The 22,577-nt window shown below is 39.2% G+C and overlaps 1 protein-coding gene across 1 annotated transcript in view; it reads right to left on the reverse strand.

Moving 5' to 3' along the window:
* ZMYND8 (zinc finger, MYND-type containing 8) overlaps nt 1-22,577 on the reverse strand; it is a 44,311-nt gene that overhangs the window by 14,019 nt on the left and 7,715 nt on the right. Inside the window, 9 exon segments of the mRNA XM_009074650.1 lie at nt 554-669; nt 1,668-1,745; nt 2,505-2,560; nt 2,883-2,970; nt 3,706-3,798; nt 4,566-4,679; nt 5,507-5,725; nt 10,172-10,320; nt 20,112-20,182. Coding sequence (XP_009072898.1) covers nt 554-669; nt 1,668-1,745; nt 2,505-2,560; nt 2,883-2,970; nt 3,706-3,798; nt 4,566-4,679; nt 5,507-5,725; nt 10,172-10,320; nt 20,112-20,182 — 984 coding nt within the window.

Genomic DNA, 22,577 nt, shown 5'->3' on the forward strand with positions numbered 1-22,577 from the left:
AAAAATGTAAAACTGTGCCTCCCAAGATTGTAAGATACCAGGAACTGTGACTTCATTATTCCATGGTCTGTACAGCTGAGGTTTTCACAGTACATGTTTTTATCACTGTATAGATTTGTATTTTTCATCCATAGCAAATCAATTTGAATTCCTCAAGTCTGTATCTAAGCAGAGGGTTCACAAGTACAGAAAACTTAACTCCTTTCAGAGGAAAAAAAAAATGCCAATGTCAACCAAAATCTACAACTGTGTGTTTATCCCTATAGTTCTTAGACAACATCAACTTCATTAGCTTCTTCCACCTTTAAGAACTACAGCTCTCCTCAGCACAACACCAGACACAGGAATTAATCTGTATACTCACCAGATTAAGGATGTATTAATCTTACAAACACACACCTCATGTAAGGAACTAAAATCATATATGCTACAGTATTACAGAGTTTGCTAGAGTCAAGGCTCAGAAGACAGGATCCAAAAACTCCTAAGTACACAAAATTACAATGAGAATTTTGGAAGTACAGCCAAAGATATCCTTTGGTGAAATTCCTACCTGTCATGTTGGCCAAAGAAACGGGCATCAACTTGCCCATCTTTATCCCTCAGTGCTTTAGCAGGCCAGAATGGAAAGCCTTTGAGTTTAGCCCAGACCAAAGGGTGGGGATTGCTCTAGAGGAAGAGGCAAAATACAGAGTAAGAAAACGGAAGAAGTAGTAGCTTCAAATCTGACAATAAACATGATTTATTTTTAAATTGTATATATTACTTAGATTCAATAAAGATCCAACATGCACAAGGCACTTGCCAAATACAAGATTCCATTTTACTATATATGCAATAAATCCTGAGAGGACAAAATGATAAAATTATATTAAAAACCCAAAAACATAAAACCTTATGTATCTCAATTAAACTCATCGTAATTGCACTTCCTTTATTCATGCAGCATAACCTAAGTTAGGCTAGGGCCAATCCTTGCAATGCTCTAACGTTCCTTTAAGCCTGTGTCCTGGCAGAGCACAAGACACTGCAAAGTCCTTGACTTAGGATAAGCACTACTTAGCAACAACCAAAACATCAGTGTGTTATCAACATTATTCTCATACAAAATCCAGAACACAGCACTATACCAGCTACTAAGAAGAAAATGAACTCTAGCCCAGCTGAAACCAGGACAGTCCTAGAAAGAGCTTGATGGATTATACAGTTCTGCTCAAGAACCTTAAGGAGTCTTCCCAAATTTGGTGCAATAAACAAAACCAGAAAACAGACAAGCTATCAACAGGTCACGAAAGGAAAATCAAGTCTAAATTCTCAGATGTAGAGAGAGACATGCACATTGCAGAAATCCTCCCTGATACACAGATGGCACAGGAGCAGTTACCTTATATTTGAGGGCAGAGAACTTGTGAACTGATTGCCGACACCTCTTAACAGTTATGCCTGACTGAACCAATCCTTTGGTGAAAAAATACAATCTCACAGCTAAACTGATAGTCTGACTCCACGAAGAACAAGATATGCCAGTACAAGCTACCTGTTAAACTACAGCAGCTTTCCTTGCCTCAGTAACCACCACAGGGTTCAAACAAAGGGGATAACAGCAACAGTCAAATGAGAACTGCTGGTTTAATGTAGTAGCTAGACTAGCATAATCCTTAACTTACACAAGGCTCACAAAACCAATTTTCTCGTTTTTGGCAAGCAGCTAAATAACATTCCGGACATACTTCAATTTCATTCATCTGCAAAGAAAAAGCAAAGTTGTTGGAGAGATTAAAGAGAGTCCAAAGTGTGATCAGTATATAAAATTAGCCTGTTTAGTTTGCTAGCACCATTTCCCACAAATCTGTGGTCATAAATTGAAATTTTCCCAGTGGCCAAGAAGGCCAGAGGCACTCTGGGTGTGTGGGCAACAGTGTGGCCAGCAGGAGCACATAAAATGAAAGGGTCCACAGTGTAATGGGTCAGATCCTCAGGTAATTTATGTCAATGAAATACTGAATATATTGCATTTAGAGTAGTAAGTGTTTGTAATATTAAACATGATAGACTGGCACTGACATAATGTCAGTGCAAATCACCAGCCAAGAATGCATGCAGCCATTTCTGCATTTATTCAGAGGAATTTCATATTGTTACAGCACAAGAACCACCAAAAAATGGATCTATGCATTTGAAGATCTTGGTCTCTTTTTCCAACTCCAAATACTCACTAACAAGACAGGTGTCTGTCTAAATCCATATATGTACTTCTCCTCCCTCCTCTTCCCTCCCCACAAGTCTTACTACCCTGTGACTATCCTAATGGAAGATACATCAGCAACATCCTTGCAAAACACTATTCTGGAGCCCGTGGATATGCATACCAAAACATAAGAAAGCCTACAAAAATTATAATTCTGCAATACACACATTTGAAAACATGAATCATTTCACCTATAAATATGTGAAATGAACACTTTAAAAACCCAGAACAATTAAGTTAATTGGGGCACTCATACCTCATGCTCACAGATTTTGATGATGACTTTTGCTGTCTGTGTCAATTTGTGATTTCCTGAGGAAACAATCAAATGCTTTAATCAAGAAAATTGTTGTGCTAGGATGATGAGAAAAATCAACAGTTTTCAGATTTAAAAGCTAACCATGAAAACAAAAGAGAACACCTTAAGGTGGAATGAGGAAGTGATAGCACAAGTTGTGTTTGGCCCTACAGTTCAGTATGTCAGTTGTTAAAAAAATCTGCTGTGTTTAGGTACAGTGGTCACTTACAGGAAGATAATTTGAGCATTTGCCAACTAGAAGTCTACAAATTGCACCATGACTTTGACTATTTCAAAGTTTCATATTTCAGGATGTAAGTACATATTAATACTTACCCCCATTGTAAATAATGCAGTTGTGCAAAATCCATTTGGCATCAGCCAAAAATGCTTCAGTGCAACCGTACATTTTCTTTTTAACATTCTGTAAAGAAGAGGTTAAGAATGTATCAGGAACTAGAAATGAGTACAAAGTGACAGCTTCATCCTGATTGTCACTTCCTATCAAGTTCTACAACTCATAGAACCTTCCCCTGGCAATGCTCACAGCCAGGTTAGATGGAGCTCTGAGCAACCTGGTCTGGTAGAAGGCATCCCTGCCCATAGCAGGGGGTTGGAGCAAGATGAGCTTTAAAGTCCCTTCCAACCCAAACCAGTCCATGATTCTATGACACTTACTGCAAGACTTACAATTCTAAATGCTTCAGAATCTCTCAAATTTAGGATGTCTTTTGACTGCCCTGAAAATACATGAACTATTTAAATAATTATTTAGATCAACATCTTCAACATTTCAGAAAAACCTGTTAGTTTCCTGACACATCTGACATCTCAAGCTGGCAGCCCATGGCTTGGACAGGTGACTCTCTGCTGGGGTAAGAACTGGCTGGGCTAGTAACCACAGTAGGGTTGGACTCAATCTTTGAGGTCTCTTCCAACATGACTGATTCTATGATTCCTACTGGTTCAGACAATAGTGAACTTGTTCAATTGGCTTCTGATTGTTCTTAACCTGGAACTGAAACGACTTTGATTTAAAAAAAAACACCCCATCAAAATAATGTCAAGCAACTTCTCTCTCCCTGCCATCAAACACTTCTGAAATCTAACAGATGGCAAGCAAGCTCAAGGAACCTTCCTCTGTTAGCTTCATACAAACCTTCTCTAATGTACAAAGGTCCATTGGATGAAAGATATACTCTGCATAATCTGGGTGTTGATCCAGTGAAACTGGCTTTTGAAATGGCTCTGTCTGTTAGGGAAAAAAACACACCAAACTGCTTACTAATACTGAACAGTTTCACCAATGCCACAAGACTCACTAACTTTCTACTACTTCCAACTGTGTTATCAGAGAAGATTTTTTTGAACATAATTATAAAATGTTATGAGGCAATAAATTATCAGCTGAACAACAAGAACTAAAAGGTCTCATTAACTGACTTTACATATGCTGGACACAATAAGTTGCATAAATTAGGAGTTTTGTAAAAGGAACTCTTAGGATTTACAGTAGGGTTTTCGTGGTGAGTATCAGATAAGGCTAAACAGACCATTTTTAGCAGAATCAAGACACTAAATTTCCAACTCACTAGACTCACAAATACTTTTTTCCAGACTCTCATTAGAATCACAACATTTTCAACAGGTATAATCAATAACATAAGTGTCTGTGCCTAGGGCTCCTGTCCATATAACTGTACTGGTGAGAGATCATGTCTCCTCATTCCCCTTGAATCTTGTCTACTTTCAGAGAGTGAGAAATTGTATTTTCACTACACCTACTGAAAATACATCCAGAAGTTATATCCAGAAATTAAATTTTAAATGCACTCTAAAACAGTCTATACAACCTAACGTGTCTGTGCTAGACAGGTGGCAGACAGCAGTGAAACTGTCACATACAATCTGATAAACCAAACAAGGCTCAGCATCCACTAAAGGAAGCAAAACTCAGCATTATGACAAACATATGATCCAAATATTTAAAGAAAAAAAATCCAACCAAAATTTCCTTACCCCTGGCTGTTTCATTTTGTGTAGTGCAAACTTCAGTAGATATGAAAGCTGTTCGATGGTGAGCATTGTCATTGCTTTGCTCTGTGTTTCTATGCATTCTGCAACTGTGATTTTCTAAAAGTTCAGATTAAAAAAAAGGTTTTGTCAGCAAACATTTCTAGGCAAATCCTTCTCCACTGAAACATTCTGGCATTCAAATGGAAGATAACAGCTACTTCATAAGAAACAAAACGTTCCTGATGATGCAGTGCAAGCACTGCAGATGTTTGTTTTATTTGGGTTTTGCTCTGAGTATGTTCATCATTTTAAAAAAAGGAAGAAAAGGTGTGAATACATAAAATTCCCAAATACAGTGTGGGTTCACCGCAATGTGAACAAGTGAGAAGGTCATGTGGGCTCTAATACAGCAAGTGATCAAAGAAAAACACCCAATAAACCAACCTGCTTTCACTACAGATACTTGGATGCTAAGTATTCTCTCCCCAGAAATCACTGGAGAGGAATGATTAAATTCTTCATCAGCCCCACATAAAAAAATAGTAATCAATACCCACTTGTTCATGTAGCCCCTACAGTGCCACTTTTTCTGCACTGTTGAAGAGCTGATCAGCCCACTAGAAGAAGCAGAAGTTAAACTAGTCAAAACTGCAGAATGTTTTCAGAATTAGTGGTGCCTGGTGAAGAGATCACTCTGACATGGTGCTTCTCTAGAGCTGGAAACACAGAGGAGGTTGCAGACTCGTGGTAAGAAGGCAAACACACCCCAGGTACACGCAAAGTGGTGAAGCAGCCATGGATGCCTCCTCCTCTGTACAAATTTTTCTGGCACCTTTACCAAGAGGCAATGTAGGAATAAACCAGAAACATTTCAGAACACATTTGACAAAGCTGCTTAAAATCTCAAAAACAAGAAAGAAATCCACTCCTTTTATCAAACTAACCTCACATTCTGGGCAAAACCAATCCCCCTCTGGTTCGGCTGTCAGTTTCAGACACTTAGCATGATAAACCCGAGGACAGAGTTCACAGCAGAGGACTTGGCCTTCCCGATGACAAACCCAGCAATAGAAATCATTCCGTCCATCCTGTGGTACAACATCAACAGGGTCTGTGGTGAGTGGCTGCTTCATATAGTAAAACGGACCATGTCTTAGTTCTGACTGAAATGTAGGCAAGAAAAACAGGTTTGGTTTCAAAACAAATTTGCATTTTTTCCAGATCATAATATTCATAATATATAAGCAAACAGCAATTTACAGAGTTTGACTAACATTTATGCAAGCACAGTATCTCAGTCATGGCACAAAATCATTCATAGAGAAGTTTACTCCTGATTCAGATGTCGAACGACAGTTTGCACTCAAGACCAGAAATAAACTTTTGAGGCAAGTGAAGGCATCGAGTGCAAGACATGCAATCCAACAACAGTCAGCAAACACTTAGCTTCAGGAAAGAAGTATTGCTATAGAAGCTATTAGGTCCTCTCAATTCAGAATTCCATGAGGCTGTGCAAGCTATAAACTGAGATATTTAGTGGTGGCTAAACCTGGGGCAACTGAAGAAGTTAGTCCTGCGAGAAGAAGTCAAACACCATGCAAATCTGTGACAGTTTGCAGCAGTTTACAGCTTTGCACCACGAAGCAAGCCAGTGCTGATTTTGATTAATAAGGCAAACTGTAGAGAAGAATGACAAAGGAGCAAATCACATCCTGAGCAGCCACCTCCACTACAGGAGCAGGAACACTGGGAGAGATTTCATTCAGCACCTAAACACATATCAGAATTTAACACTCACAATCTCCACAGGTTTGCCTGCACTAGAAAAGAGTGTTAACTTCATAACCTGCATGAACTGCTCTTCCACTCGAAAAGCTCAGAGATAACACAGCTGATGTCAAAACACAAGAAGCCAAGAGCCTGGGATGGCTCTGAAATGGCTCCACAGATGCCCAAAGGTTCTTATATCAGCTTTGAAGAGCTGCTAACATTTATTGGAAAACTACATTCTATTTATGACAAGGGAACTTAAATTCTGCTTGGTATTAATAATAGGGGTGGTTTGCTGAGGAGGGCACAGAGGGAAACAATCTTGAGATTTTAGGCAGTTTGTTCACTGTGACTTTTTTGTGTGATGTCAAACCAATTGCTGGTGACATTACTTGAACTACACAAACACTTGTAGGCTGCAGAACCATTTTGTTTGCTTCTAAGGTCATTTTGCATGTGTCCTACACCATTTACACATCTGCACCTTCTGAGACCCTTGAGCTGTCACATGCCCATGTGATTCATAGAACAGTGCAACCACATGCATGTTCCATACCTTTGAGGCATCCTGTGCAAAACAGTCACACAGGGCATAAATAATGTCACCAGAAACCACCAGCATGACACTCTGAACTCTGATATTTCTAGATATCTAAAGTTGCAAAGGATGAGGTATAATTATTCATGTGAACAGAGGACCTTCAAGGTAGAAGTGACAACTCAGCTGTAGATGTTCTGTCTCAAAAAAAAAAAAAACCCCACCAGAAGATGTATCATCTGCAATTATCTAACACTATATAATATTGTAGGCAAAGAAAGAATGTTACCCATAAACATTCTGCCACCTAAAATCTCACATGAATTTGTCAGGTTTGGTGGTTTTCATTTTCTATTCTACACACGACAAAGCTACTTGAAGAGACACTTTGTTCACACTACAGAAATGGGCAAGGTGTTATTTCTGTACTTTCTGTGTATGTATATATATATACACACACATTTAATCATGGAGCATGACAAGACTTTCAGAAGGAAGGTTCTGGGAGATTTTGTGGAGTAAGTGGGACAGTGTGAAGGTTTAACTCCATTTCAAATGTACTACTGCTACAGTCATTCAAACAGATACAAAGGCATATGAAAACCCAGAGTGAGGAAGGGAAAGGTGTAATTTCCAGTGCAGAAACATGTTTTGTTTGCAGCTATGTGCACTACAGCTGTGAGACCAAAATCTCAATCTTGCACACGTGGACATGCAGCTATGGGGTATTTCCTGCACTGCAGATAAAGAAAATTACCAGAAGAATTTAAGACATGTTCTGACCTTGAACTGCATATAAGTAGCATATCCACATTAACTTTGTAGGATTCAAAGCTTTTGCTTTAAGACAAACATAAAACCTGTGAAACTATTGCACAGAAACCAGCTCATAACACCCAAACTGAAGTCCATTTTTACTGGAGCATGAGAGGAATTAATTTTCTCTTCAAGGATCCTTGTATCACTTAGACATCTATCACCTTATTTTGCCTAAGCCAAGTTTAAGAAACAGAAAAAAAAAAGGTTCTGAGCCTCAAAAGAGACCCAAAGAACAAACCTAAAGTACTGAAAATTAATGATTCAGTTGCAAAGGACCTTATCACTTGTCCTACTCAGAGGAACATTTTAAGAGTTTTTAACGGTTGTTAAATTTCAAGCTCAAAATATGTGACAGCTTGATTTAAAGTCTTTATTAAAGGTATTAAGACCTGTAGGATGGCATAGAAAACTGAAGAAAAACAACAGTATTCTAAGGCTGTTTTGGGGAGAAAAAGATCACTACTTATATTCAGTTTATTAATACTGAAGCTAGTGGTAAAACAAGCTAACAACCTTAATTCAAACTGACCAATTAAATGTTAGAGGTTCCTGACTTTTCACCTGCCTTTGCTATGTTCTACAGTTAATTCTTTGCTAGTATTTCAGCACTTTAAATACCTGTTGACATCACCGTGAAGATCTGTTACTGCACCCACAACACACTGTACAAAGCTTCATGCAACTACAACTTTAATAATGGTACCTTGAAATACTCAATATTACAAAGCACTTTGTAATGCAGAATATTAAGTTAGAGGTTTCCAGGGATGTTGTCATACCTCAAAACAGAGTTATCAGCCAAGCAGAACCACAGCTATCAACTACATTATACTTGGAATTTAACCTGAGAGCAAAGCAAGTACCCTTTGCTCACATCTGCTTAGCAGTAACAATCTTTAACAGCTCCTGCCACCACATAGAGCAGAGTGTGCACCTACTTTAGCCACAACAATCTTCAGGCATGCCCACTTCAAATTTGACATGCAGGACAGGATTAAATTAAAAACTTGTAAAAGCTAAACAAAACTCAACAGATTATATTTTCTTGCTAACTTGCAATAAACACAGCAAAATAAGCAACTCTGATCAGTTTTCTTCATTAGATATACAACTTTATTCTATCCTGTACATTTCAGGTCTGAGATACCTGGAAAACAGAAGAGGATTTACCAAGGGGAATGTATCAAGTTCAACAACTGCAGCTGTGTTGCATATATTCACGTGTATTTTTTTAATGCATAAATAAGAAGTGGAAATTAATACTCTACAATTCAATTGCACTGTTTATACAATTATGTCTACACTGCACTGTTAGAAGCTCAGACTTCAGTGAGGAAACATCTCCCCAGAAAAGTCTGCAGTGAAGGCTCAGCAACAGTCACACTGGCCCCAGTTCACCACTGCAAACACCTCCACATGCTACTGTTAGACCTCCCAGTTATCCTGAAATACAGTACAGCTGAGACTGGTTTTTAGGGCTGATTTATTCACAGCCTTTGTTCCTGGGCAACTGCAGTGATTAGGAATTTCATTTTCTTTCTTCACGAGTGCAATTGTACCAGGATAATATCTAATGTGGGTGCTGTTATGCCAGGAAAAAGTGCTTTCGACACTGACAACTTAATCCTGTGTTTGTATGATCCTGTGACATGCAAAAAACCAGTGACACACAAAAGCACTCCAAAAAATACACATGTATGTCATTATCACATTAGAGGTAAAATAATTTCAGGAGAGCTAAAGCTTGTTTTCATCTCACCTCCTCCAAGATGATGCAGATGCTTTATAGCATTTGCTATCCAATACAATTCATGTAATTCTTTTCTGTGCATAATACAATGGATAGAAATTTTCAAAGTTCTCCTAAGAACAAATGCTACAAATTCAGTATTCAGGAGGTACTAAAAATAAGGTTTCAAGCATGAAGACTGAAAAGTCAGTGTGACCCTTTTGATTTAAAGAGTTTGGTAGGAGGGGACACTGCCCAGAAATTGTAAGGAAGGGGAGGGAATCTGCAGAGTACCAAGGATGAGCTGACTTTGATAATGACTGGAAGTAGAACAGGACTGAGAGCAGATGAAGAACTTCCACTGACATTATGAGATCTTTCTTAATCTATTTCACCACTGAACATTTTCTTCTAATGGTTTTAATTAGCAACAGCTATTGTTGGGTTTGTTATTGTTTGACATTCCTTCATAACAAGTCTGTTCAAAATGGCATTTCTTGGTTATAAATCTTATTAGCTTTCTGAAATCAAAAGGCAAGACACAGGTCTTTCTCAACTGATGCAAAATAATTAAAAAACCATTCAATCCAAATTATAATGCCAACTACTACCCCCACTGCATTCAAAAATTAACATCCACTTCTAAAGAGTACAAAAACGGAGCTTCCTAAAGAGGAGTGAGCTCCTGATCAGCTGTCTCTACATCCTTTACTGTTTCATATTCTAGCTTAACAAAACCATGACTTCTCTTACCTGCTCTTTATTATTACTGTTCAATAGACCAGGTTTCTTTTTCTTTTTTATAGGACTTGTTGATGCATCTTGTGGTGAGTGGCCATTGGAGGAATGTGGAGGGCTGGGGAATTTCCTTTTTTGTGCTGTGCGTTCGGCGGAGCCAGGATCTGCAACAGGGACAACAACGAGGCTGAAGATAACTGAAAACATCCCAACAAGGCTATGGTTTCTCAGTCACACCCTTCAAAGATTTTAAATTCATTTTTCTTTAAGTAAAGGCATTTGCAACTTCATTCTCTCTGAACAAAATTCAAATGATTCCAACATGAAATGCTCAGCTCAGTGATAAAGAACTCACTGATGTTTTTCAGCAGAAACAAGTTTGAAACCAGCTGTAAAGGACAATCATAGGACAGTGACATGATCTTGACAAAATACAAGTGAAAGTTCATCAGAGTTTAATTTTTCTTTAAGCTTTTAATGCATGCAACAAAGCAAAATTCTAGGTAAAACCATAAATGTCATCAATAGCATAGAGAAACAACAGAACCATCCCCAAAACATATAAATGCACAGGAAAAAAAACCCCCAAACAGTAGTTTTGGCTACTTTCTATACAATTCCATGGAAAATATGGAGCTATATGGTGACTTCTGATTGACCAAAGGCTTGGTAATGTGTGTCATGGTGGTAACACCTGAGAAAGCTATAAATAAAAATGAAAAACACATGAAAATATAGATGGAAGAATATATAACTGAAGGAGGGAAAACAAACATAGGAGCATTTACCCATCCTGACTTTTATTAATCTAGAATAGCCGCACCAGGCTAACAATATCTGGAATTTCAACAATTCTAGGAGTATCTGACACTAGTTCTGCAGGCACAACTCCTCCAGCAGTGCTGCTCAGCAGAAACAATACTGGCTCTCAGAGAAACTTTTCTTTGACATAAGTTATAACATTTTGGCAGAAGGTAAAGCTGCTCAAATAAACAAACAAAAACTTTTCTGAGTTTTGACACTAAGATATGCGATTTTTTTTCCCCTTTTACAGCTGTAGGCAGCATTTAGGACCAGTTACCTTCTGACACACCTAGGCTGAGTGGAATCAATACAATGTGCCTGAGACCATTATTGCTACTTGATGTGTTTTGATTCAAGCAAATCTGCCTCCTACTCCATTTGGCCCAAAATTTAGATTGATTTGACAATACAAAGAACTGCCAGATAAGGTATGTCACCTATATGTGTGAGAAATATAATGTCTGCTTCCTCCCCTCCTCAAGCAATGATGACACTAACTATCCCAACACAGTACAATTCTGCTGACAGGAGACTTGGGTGGGTTTGTTGGTTTAGCTGACTGTGCACAGAAGGTGGCAGAAGAACTCCTTGGGCTGGGATAAGCTTCATCTCTCCCAAGAGAGCTGTGCCAATCCAGCTATCCTGGAAGAAACACTGCAGCATCAGTGTCAGCTAAACCAGAACCCAAAACTAAACCGAAGTGACCAAACCTAAAACCAAACAAGCTCTGAATGCTATTTTTCTCATGAAAGCGGAACAGAGCTTATTCAGCATGGGAACTGTTTGCATTCAGAGTGATGTGCAAAACCAGCATTATACCACATTTCTTCTCAGCACCACATTAAGCCTTCATTTCTTTCTTCTAATTTGCAGCTCTCAACAGTCTTTCTCCACATTCCTAAAGGCAGTCACAAGAAAACTACTCTTACGGTGAAGTGCTGACCATGCCTTAATCCTTGTTTTCCCAATGCAGGGAGATGCGCAGAATTGCCTCTCTACAGCAAAAAAAACCCTCCTCAAAGGACTTGCAAGGACCTCTGAGCTTGAGTTTCTCACCAGCAAATAAAACCATCACCATAACTCCCTGAAGGGACTTTGGCTTTTACTTCCAGCTTGTACCTATGCAGGCACAGATTAAAGCAGGATGGTAACAGGACAGTATAGTTTTCTGCCCTTTGGCTTCCACTTCTTATTTCCAGGCCCAGAACTGCCACCAGTGGAGCACATCAGTTTCCTTTCAGCTCTTCAGCCTCAGACTGTGGGGAGTACAAAGCAGCTGACTGTGACACTGCATTGTGCCTCAGCTCTAAATATGAAAAAGAAAATTAGCTGTAAAGTTCCTGCCCTCATAATGTGATGCTTCTCACACTTAAATGCTGCTTTTTCCTAAACTAACTGATTCAGGGTCAGGAAGAGGGTTAAACTGCTATTAGCTAAACCAAAGCTGAATTGCAATTCAGTCACAACCAAATCAAAGCTATATTTCAGCTGAAAAGGTGCTGATTCAACAGTGATCCTCTGAAATGATAACACAAACACACATGCTTAAGTGATTTCAAAAACTACTTAATGTAATTTTCTTCTGTGGTTCAAGCACCCTGAGCATACTCAGGAACATATAAAAACTGACCTGAAATACACCTTTTTATTTCCCCCACTGGCAAGTTACTGAAATGCACAGAGATTTTCTTGAGGCAATGTAAGATGGAAAAATCAAGGAATAGAGAGGAAAACAGCAATGCACAGGTGTTTTCTTTCATATTTAGTAGTGCTAGTGGAATAGCTCAGTGTCTTTAACTATCATGGTATGTTGCCAATTTCCCAATCTGTGAGAGACCTAACAATATGAACAGTCTTTTAATTCAGTTCAACTAACAAAAGAACCACAGCACCTACTGAAATTGAGTTATAGTTTCCCATTCTAATTAAGCTGCTCAAGCTGCATTTCGGGTGAACCTCACTCATGCCCTGCTTAGCACACACTGCTGCCTCTGCCTCCCTGGCTCTTCCAGCTGTGTGAGCAGCGTTCCTGTAGCTGAGCTGCCAACTAGATCAAGAAATTGATCCCTGGTAAAACAACGTGTCAGGGGGAAAGTTCATTTTTAACCTGGCTCATTTCCCCAGTGTAGTGTTACTTGAACAAAGTGAAACACATCCGAGCAGAAAGAACCAAAGAGACCAAGTTTAAACTCTGCAGTAACTAGGTGACTAGGACAGTTACTTAAGAGGTAGATTCAAGTTTCTGGAAATCTGTGTGATCTCTTCTGTAGTGAGCAAATATTTTTAACAGGTGTTTAATGAGAAGAATGGTCTCACTTTAGGAAGTACCTCACTGTGCCAGCTTGTCGCCAGCTGGCACATATCCCTGCAAACTCCCTGCTCCTACTGAACTCCTACCATATACTGAGCACAACTTACTCAGACTTTTCAGGTAGGCATCAATTTGTACATTAACACAACTGAAAAGGCTGAGATCATGTGCAATTACTCCAAAGGTTAATCAGAAATGAAATGTTCCATGTACTGAAATTAACATTTTATTGATAAACCAATTGCACTAACTGCCAAGCAAGCTTAATCCACTTATTTCTTGATGTCTTGGTGGTTTTGCATTCTTAGCACCATTTTAAAATTGTGCTTCCTGCTCAAGTGAAAAAACAGACACCTGAAAGAACTTTTTTAACTCTCAGTAAAAGGTACCTGGTTTTACATCCCTAGGTTTATATTAAGTGGTCTGATGTTGCCAAGGTGGACATAAGTACCTCTGAGTGCTCTTGCAAATCACCCATTGGGGAACAACAAGCTAACCTGAGCTTCACCTGAAGCTTTAAATCTTCTTTTCAATATGCCACCACATGACTAAAGGATTAGTAACTGCTGCTCCCAGGAGACAGACTAAAGCACACCTAAACCCTAAAGCAACTTAATTTCACACTTTATGACTGTCTTAGAGTCAAATTGCATGTGATGGCAATGCAGTATTTAAGCAGATAACTATGACAATGACTTAATAGTTTAACTCAGAAAAAAACTATAAAGATAAAAGTATGCAATTGTGTATCAGGGGTCTTATCTTGCTGCAGCATATGGAACACAGATCACAACCAAATCTTTTCATGCTCTGTACCTTGCCAAGTGCTGTGCTGTAAACATTTCATACCAGTGATTCCTGACAACTAACTCAGAAATCTCATTTTTCTCAATGGAAGCAGGTGCCAACTCAGAAAATGTGTGAAAGTAGGATGTTGTTTTCCCTGCTTTTTCTGTGATACTCAAATGTAATTCTTCTTGAAAATAAGGAGCATCAACATGCTTTACTGTAAGAACACAGCATGAACTGCTCAGTACGAAAGATACTGACAGTGATGAGTTACATACCTTTACACTCCTTTGCTGGTTTTTTTTAAATTAAAAAACTTGCTTAAGCTAAATGCAAATCAAAGTAAGGCCAGACTAAAACCATAATCAAATCATGTCTACATATGTATTTCTAGGCATCTGTTTTATCTGCATTAGTTTCTGTACCAGTAAGGCCTTAATGAGAGCTGAAATCCACACTGAAGTCTTCACAGCCTTCCACAGACACAATCTGTTCCCTTTTTTAGCACATATAGCCTAAATTAATAGAAGAACTCAAAAACTAATTTCAGCTGAATCAGCATAGCAACAAGTCCCAGTGCCAGTAAAAGGGAAAAGGATCACATGAAGGAGGATGCCAGTGCAGCAGGTCTGACCCAGAGCAGAACATATTGCCTTGGTGTTGCATCCTCAATGCCATGGATATTAAGCCAATTAAGGAAAGCCTGAGTAAATCAGAATTACAATAGACCATGATTTTCAAATTCAACCTCACAAAAAAGTTAGGCAAACAAAACAAAAACCTTTCCAAAAAGCATGGAAATTACAGGATAGAAGCTTTTACTGTCAGCAAGGAATTGCCCTTCTCTGAGATAGTGGGAGTGGGAAGAAAAGTTTTTCATTTCAAAATAAAGCACAAATATCTTTATTTTAATCATATCAAGTTTACCATACTTCCATAGAGAGTATTACTTATTCGAATTTTCTTATAATTTAGGCACAAATTCTATGAAAAGTGAGCTGGTTAGTGCTTGTAGAACAAAACCTTTCTGTTCTGGACATCTTCAGAAAGGGAGAAGAGGTAAACTCAGAAACGTATTCGTTTAAACAGTAACAATGAAAAGAAATTTAAAAAGCTTTTCATCATGACCTATGATAAAGAGGGTAAGATTAGCAGTCATTTTAGTCTTCCAGGAGCCAGAAACAGTAAAGTATTTTTCCAGTGAAAGCATTACTTTAGTCTCCCAGGAACAGTATTACATGTGAGTAAACTGAGACTTAGTTACACCAATGAGTTTTCTATGATTTAAGTAGGTTTTTGATATCTCAATGTAAGTGGGTCAAATATGCAAAATTCTGAATCATGTCTCCAACTAGAAGCAGCCAATTGCTCTGTGCCAGTCAGGCATTCAGCAGAAGTGTTACTTAAACAGAGGCAGCCCAAGGCTACTCCTGCTCCCCTTAATTCCCAATGCCATGCTATGCCTTTTATTATGAGACAGTTCTGCCAACACGTGGTGAACCAAATCACGGAATTAAATTTGATGAAATGTAACAAAGAAAGAACAATAATTTCATGAAAGCAGTTTCATGAAGAATTCATCTGATGGATGTAAGAACAGCTGGGCTAGCTTAGAAATGAAGGCAGTGTGAGAGAAGGTGCAAGAAAACAAAGGTGACTGAAGGCTGCTTGAAATGTTGTTACCTCACAGAAACGTGTATCTCTGCCTTTAGAAGGAACAAGAACAAAACCAGAAAACTGACCTCCACCCATCACTTCTCTTCCTTCCTCCTCAAGATCTGAGTGCCTGTACTTTAAATGGTGTGGACAGTAATCAGTGAAATCTGCAAGAAAGTGTACCAATACAAACTCCAGTCCAATTTGACAGAACAGGTTTCATTTAGTAATTTGTATGAACTCCAGAACTGTGAAGTCTCCCAGTTAAATTTATTGTCCTGAATGGCTATTTATAGATTTATGGTTTTTTCAAACCCATTACCTATAATGCTATAGCAAGGTTAATTATCTTCAAAATACTTAAGAAAATCATGGATAAACCCATTAGAACTTACACTCAACTTTGAGGCATTTGAATCTTCTGCCAGAATTCTGAAACATGACGCGGTTGCAACCAACCACTAAAGTCCTGTTTACATTCCAGAAACTTCAACCAATGTAATTAACCCAATCCAATTGCTTAATGTAATAAATAACAGAGGTCAGCTATGGCTGTGCAGGTTCTGATGAACACTTACTACGTTACAGTTCTACACAAGTACAGAAAGATTCTGTCACTTGTTTTTTCACTGGAGGACTTTGGAAGATAACCAAACACTTCCAACAGCTTGCAAGGCAAAAGCTGTGAAATAGCAGGAGCCTGGCCATGGGGGACACTCCTGAGGGCCATGGGGGACACTCCTGAGGGCCATGGGGGACACTCCTGAGGGCCCCATGCTGATTGCTGGGCGAACAAGAGCTCTGCACTAGACCCCAAAGCCCAGGGCTGCACTCCTGTTCACTAGAAGAGTGTCAGACTTCATTTCACATTGGAGCAACAATCTCATATTTGTGTGATTAAAGACTTGGTTATCAGTGCAAAGAAAGTTGATACACGATGTACTATTATGAAACGCTTACAAAATATATAATGCATTCTGGGAATTCCATTTTACTACTAATTTTGTATCAATATTCATAGCATCTGAACATTTTACCACTGAGAGGAGCCCCTAAGACCAAAGCTTTCACAAACCTGCAGCAGTACAGAAGCTGGAACAGTCAGAATTCTCACCATTAAGCAGTAGCACCTCAGTACAAGATTTTATGTCAAGCTAAGACCATCTAAGGACCAGCTGTCACTGCTGAGGCAAGGCTGCTCCTAGCAATGTCTAACATCTGTTCAACTCCCCAGTAATCTGGTTCAGGGAGATAAGCAGGTAGAAAACTACCTCTATACGTAAGTCCTTAACTGATCAGGAGAGGACTGGCCAAGAGCCAGCACAGATGTAAAGCCAATGTAAGAGATGCACGACTGATGATAGGAAGAAGAGAGTTAAAGAGCTCCTTTGGTGTGGGCACTGAACAGGCAATGGTTCCAGTACTAGTAGCTGAAATACATTAAAACCCACATGGAAATCCATCTGCCACCACAGCATCTACTACTGACAGCTAAGTAAGTTAAACTAGCAGAAAACAAACCCAAGAATTACAAGAAAAATAAAGAATAAATTCTTCCAGGTTAATAGGATGAAAAAGCCCAGTGGAGAGTTCATCTGTCCAAAGAGAACAAGTACGAGTGAAGACAGAATTGCACCAAACAACTAGGTTTGTTATGCTGCTCTGGAACCACAACCTGGAAATGCTCAGACATTTACCCAGAAACCTTGCAAGCCCCATCTTGAAATACTTAATGAACAAGATTAAAAAGTTGTCCATGGGGCTGGAACAGAAACACAAGATGTTTCTGTCCGACATGTTAATGTATCATAGACAGAGAAGAAAATATTATCATAATCTAATCCATGGCCTTTCTCCTTCACTAAGCAGCAATCCTCTGTTGACTCCATTTTATGGCTCTGGACTCCTTGCATTCTCTTTAAACTGTCATTTCTCATTTCCAGTTCTCAGATGCCTTATGCCTTCTTGTTCTCATCAAGGGAGCAGTGTATTTTAAACCCCTGTCTTTAGCAAAGCTGCACACACAGAGTTTATAAGTAGATCTAAATTATACCTGCTACAGTAAGTCTACTCCTCTTCCCTTTCCCACCTCACCAGGTATCTGTCCCCACAGCAGACAAGCATTTGTGTGCCATAGTAGGGTTAATCAGTAAATGATTCAGGCAAATAATGGTACTACAAAAGATGATCAATTTTCTGCTAGATCAGCTGCTTGACACAGTGACTCTGTAGACTAAGCACAGAGCCAGCCTAAGGAGAAGGGTAGAGAAATGCAGCTGCAGATGCACATGCATATCCCTGACCCCAGCTACAGACCTGCTCTCACCTATCACATCATGAAGCATAAGCAAGAAGTGCCAGCATTGGCTTTAAGCTCTGGTTTCATTACAGCCTAACACTATCTAAATGCTTGCAAACAAAGACCTATACTTCCTGCACTCAACTGGTCTAATTCCTGCCCACTCTCAAACCAGTTCTGGCAGTCTACCAAGCTGTTTCAGCAGACTAAGATAGCAGAAAACTGTTCATGTTTTATGGTTCAGCTAGTTTCCTGCCAGCTTAGGTATGGAAGGAAGTGGATAAAGCTGCTGCACTGAGCAGTTTGACCAGCTTAGGCTGCTTTGAAACCACCACGTTACTTAGACCAACTCAAAGGCTGTGCTAACACCCATGTCACAGATCAAACAATGCATAGTTCAGTTTAGCTTAAACTGAACTGGAATTGATTTACTGCTTATACAAAAGAAAAATGTTCATTAAGAAGTTCTTCATCAGGTTAATTGGTTTTAAAGCAATTACATTTCTTTTCCTACACCTTTCCTTTAACATAGTCTCACCTGAGCTGTGGAAACTGTTAGCAGGGCAAGTTTGGTTAAAGACCTGCAGCACATCAGCTTCTCTCAGACAAGTGTGAGTTAGACAATACCACAGACTGATCTCCCACACAGGCTCCTCACACCACCAAAAAACCCCAAACAAAGCACGAAGAGCTATGTGCTTCCCTTCAGTATAGGGCCAACTTCCTCAACTACATCCTTTCCAAAACACACAAAGCAAAACCCTGCACAAGTTAACTGCTACCAGTGCAGACCATTGCTGCCACTAGCTCACCAGTTGAGATATCTGATGCATTTTTTCTGCCTTACACAGAGTACAGTAACAGTTCTAAATTTCTGGTTTCTGACTTCTCTGCTGCAGAAATACTGCACTGAACTAACAGAAACTTGTCTCAATACAAATAAGGAGTTCAGGAAGATCCATTATACTAGGCCTGCAATGCAGCCAGCTCTTGGAGAACACATTGATGATTCATTTTTTTGCAAAAAAACTACATATTCAACTATTGTAAAGTTCTACCACTAATTCACAGATCAGGCTGTGTATACAACAGAGAGATAGCTTACAGGCAAGTCTTGAGATTTCTTTACGACCCACATTCTTCACTAAAAAACCACAAACCTATAAGGGCTTGGGGTGGGTGGTTGTTAATCTTGCCCTCAGAATGGTGCCAGCAGGAGTTTATCAACATACACATCAAATTTAACAAACCAACTAGAGCAAATCAGTATCTAGTTAAACAAATATCAATTCCCTTATTATTATTAAAGCAATTCAACCTCTTAGGTTTCATTTTTACTACAGTGATGTACAAAGGCCATTCAGATCACTCCCAGTGGCATTTAAAACACTAAGAGTCCTACTTTGTACAGACCAGTGACTTCCACAAAATGACAGCTTGGGTCAGCCTAAAGTAGCACCGTGGTGAGCCTGGCTTTGTCTTCAGCTGATTCAGGGAGTTGTAGCAACAGCTAAACAGTACAAAAACAGGAGTCTCTGTCTGCCAGGTTAAATCCCTCTGAATTGACCAACTGTAATTGATCAGAGCCCACAAAGCAAGGGAAGTTGGAAGATCATGTGGTTGAGAAGACTGGGAGGTGACTCACACTTTCAATATCCAAGAGATATTAAATCAGTTCACTGTCCTAGGAAACCTCATCTAAACCCTATCAAGAAAAAAAAGTGAAAGGTTTCCTGTGGGCTTGATTCATTGAAACAGCATACCTTGAGGTCAGGCAGCAGAGGAACAAAGGTGAGGAAATTGCAACCTTTGTATGGCTCATACACCTGTTGCTGGGCTGAGTAAATCAGCAGAACTGAAATGCAGAGATCCACCTAAGTAGGTATCAGACTCATAAGAGACTTTTAGACATTGATTATGCCCACGTGGCATAAGCAATAGTTAAGTTCACTTAATGCATGTGAAATTCTTATTAATAGTACTAAGTGGGCCAAAGTCTTTCTAAGGAGAAATGAAACGCCCATTTCATGGGCAGCTAAATAAATCTAGTAACACTTCTGTACCAAGTTTCTCAATGAAAGACTCATCTTACTCACCTTTGGATCGAGTGGAGATGTCCATCCCCTCCACCACCTCCTGCTCTGCCTTTATTTCCTCTTCAGCCAAGCTGCAGGATTCAAAAAAGTGAATTAGAATACTTTAAAGACTTATTCCCATGATTAACTTCCATCCATGAAGTTCAACACAACACTGTCAAACACAACTATAAATTTCTGATGAAATGAAAGGTCTGCTGTTTGCCAGAGCACACACTGATCAAAACACATCCAGAAACAACCCAGGCACATGTGTATGCCGTAAATTACCAACCACAAAGGTAACAGTTTTGTACTACTGACAGTCTTGTAACATGTACTGAAGATTATAGTACTGTATGTAAAAGTTGTATGTGTGTGACAGACAAACAGGAATTCTGTTCCTTGTAGCTCCCAGTCTAAGACAAACCATGTGGACAGATGCCTGCCAACATCTAAATGCTCACCAGCATTCGTGAACAGATTAGCTGAAGTAACAGACTTAGTGACAGAGAGCAACTTGCAAAATTAGAAGGTACAGTAAAAGGTGATTTCAGAAACTATTACATAAATAATTTGAAAGAATTTGAAACTAGACTATATAACAGAAAAACTGAATACTGACAATTTATTGGCAATACAATTCCACCAATTATTAACCATAACAAAGAGCAAACAGAATAGAGTTGTTACTATTATTCATCCATTCAATCTTTCATAGTTTTCATTTGCTCCAGGCAGGATTAAATGATTCAGTACATGACAAACTGCATCTGACTTTCTGAAATTCTACTTTCTTACAGTGATTCCATTCAAGAAAATAACTCAATGAATTTGGCTAGTTAAGTCACTTCGGGGAAAGAAGGTGGAAGGGAGAGAAAAAATGAACTAGAATGAACACTGAGTTACACACCAGTTTTGGAGACCTATCATAGCTGAAAGGTAAAAGAAAACATACATGCAATGCTGAAGAAAGCCCAAATTCAAAATGATTGACAAATGAGGTTATGGTGCCTGAAGCAAGTATCAGTGTCCATTATCAACACCAGAGCACAACAGCCACGAGAGGACTCGGGAGTGACAATTTACTGCTTAGCCTGTTAATGGAAGTTGTTGCTGGTATCGGTTTCCACTGACATGGCAGATCATGAATTTCTGCTGCTATGAAGTGGACTGAGGTCCCACTCAGCCACCCCAGCTCTAGGGACAAAGGGACAGAGAGGCCAACAGGACAGCTAGAGACCTTTGCTTTAGCCCCTGTGTATAAATCTACTCAAGACAACTCATGAGAACTGGGAAACAACAGTGAGGACCTGGTTACATTTATACCAGAGAAACTCTTCAGCCTGACAAACAGTTTATATGAGCAGAAGTTTTGTTACAGGTATAAATTAAAAGAGATTCTTAAACAAAGTAAAACTTAACAGCAGAAGGACTTTTCAGTCTGGTATCTGACAAAACTACTTTCAATCAACTATCAGCTACGGCTTAGGTTACAATTCCTTTCACACTTACACAGTACTGTTATGTCAGCAAACATTTTAAATACAAATTAACTGAGCTCAATGTATGTAAAACCCAAAGTTGAGAAGATCTATGAACTCCAGAAATCATTATTCTTCGATTGCCATTTGTATACAGAAATAATTTACAAATTAAGCTTTTTAAAGTCAAAAAACACTGAAGGGAAGTTCTATTCTACCAGCATCCACCTCCCAGCTCACGGCCTATCCTGGTCATTTCAGAAGCAAGGAAAGGCACTCATGTAACCCAGAATTATGGTAAATGTGTAGCACAGTTGACTGTAGCACAATGCTGCCCAGATTTATTTTGCATGGGCAGATTAAATGCATAACATAGCTGACTGTACCACAATGCTCACCCATTTACTACGCATGGGCAGATCAATTATCCTGCACATTTGTTACACCCTTTCCCAGGGGCCTCCAGCAAAGAGGAGCTGGCAGTGTGCTGCAGACACCGAAACATTTCATGCACCACATGCCTCTGTCCATTCCTCTCCTAAGCAATGGGATGGGTTCATTGTTCTCTTCCAACGCTGCACAGGTTTTATTCTTCCCCTCCCCCTGTATAAAATCCTATTTCAATAACATCAAACTGCAACAAAATCTGTATTTTTAAAACACTGTGTATATGATTAATAATGCATACAGGTAAGTACATAATCATACACACTAATTCTGTAAAGAGTGATGTAATCTGGCAGTGCACATCACCTGCTTTTAAAATACAGATCCAATTTCAGCCACAGACTAGGACATGCAAGTCTTTACAAGCCTCAGGTTGAAGTCCTAAGATCATTTTTCACAAGCTGCTACTAAAACGAATGGTTTCCCCAATCCTTAACTTGCTGTTCCAGAAATCATGTCCATTTTAACCTAATCAGTTCTGCGATCCAGCTCACTGTGCAGCTGGAAGGGAAGAAAATGGGAGAGTACCACACACGGGGAAGGGGGAAATGGCAAC

Source organism: Acanthisitta chloris, unplaced genomic scaffold (assembly GCF_000695815.1).
Source record: "Acanthisitta chloris isolate BGI_N310 unplaced genomic scaffold, ASM69581v1 scaffold40985, whole genome shotgun sequence".
Lineage (NCBI taxonomy): Eukaryota > Metazoa > Chordata > Aves > Passeriformes > Acanthisittidae > Acanthisitta > Acanthisitta chloris.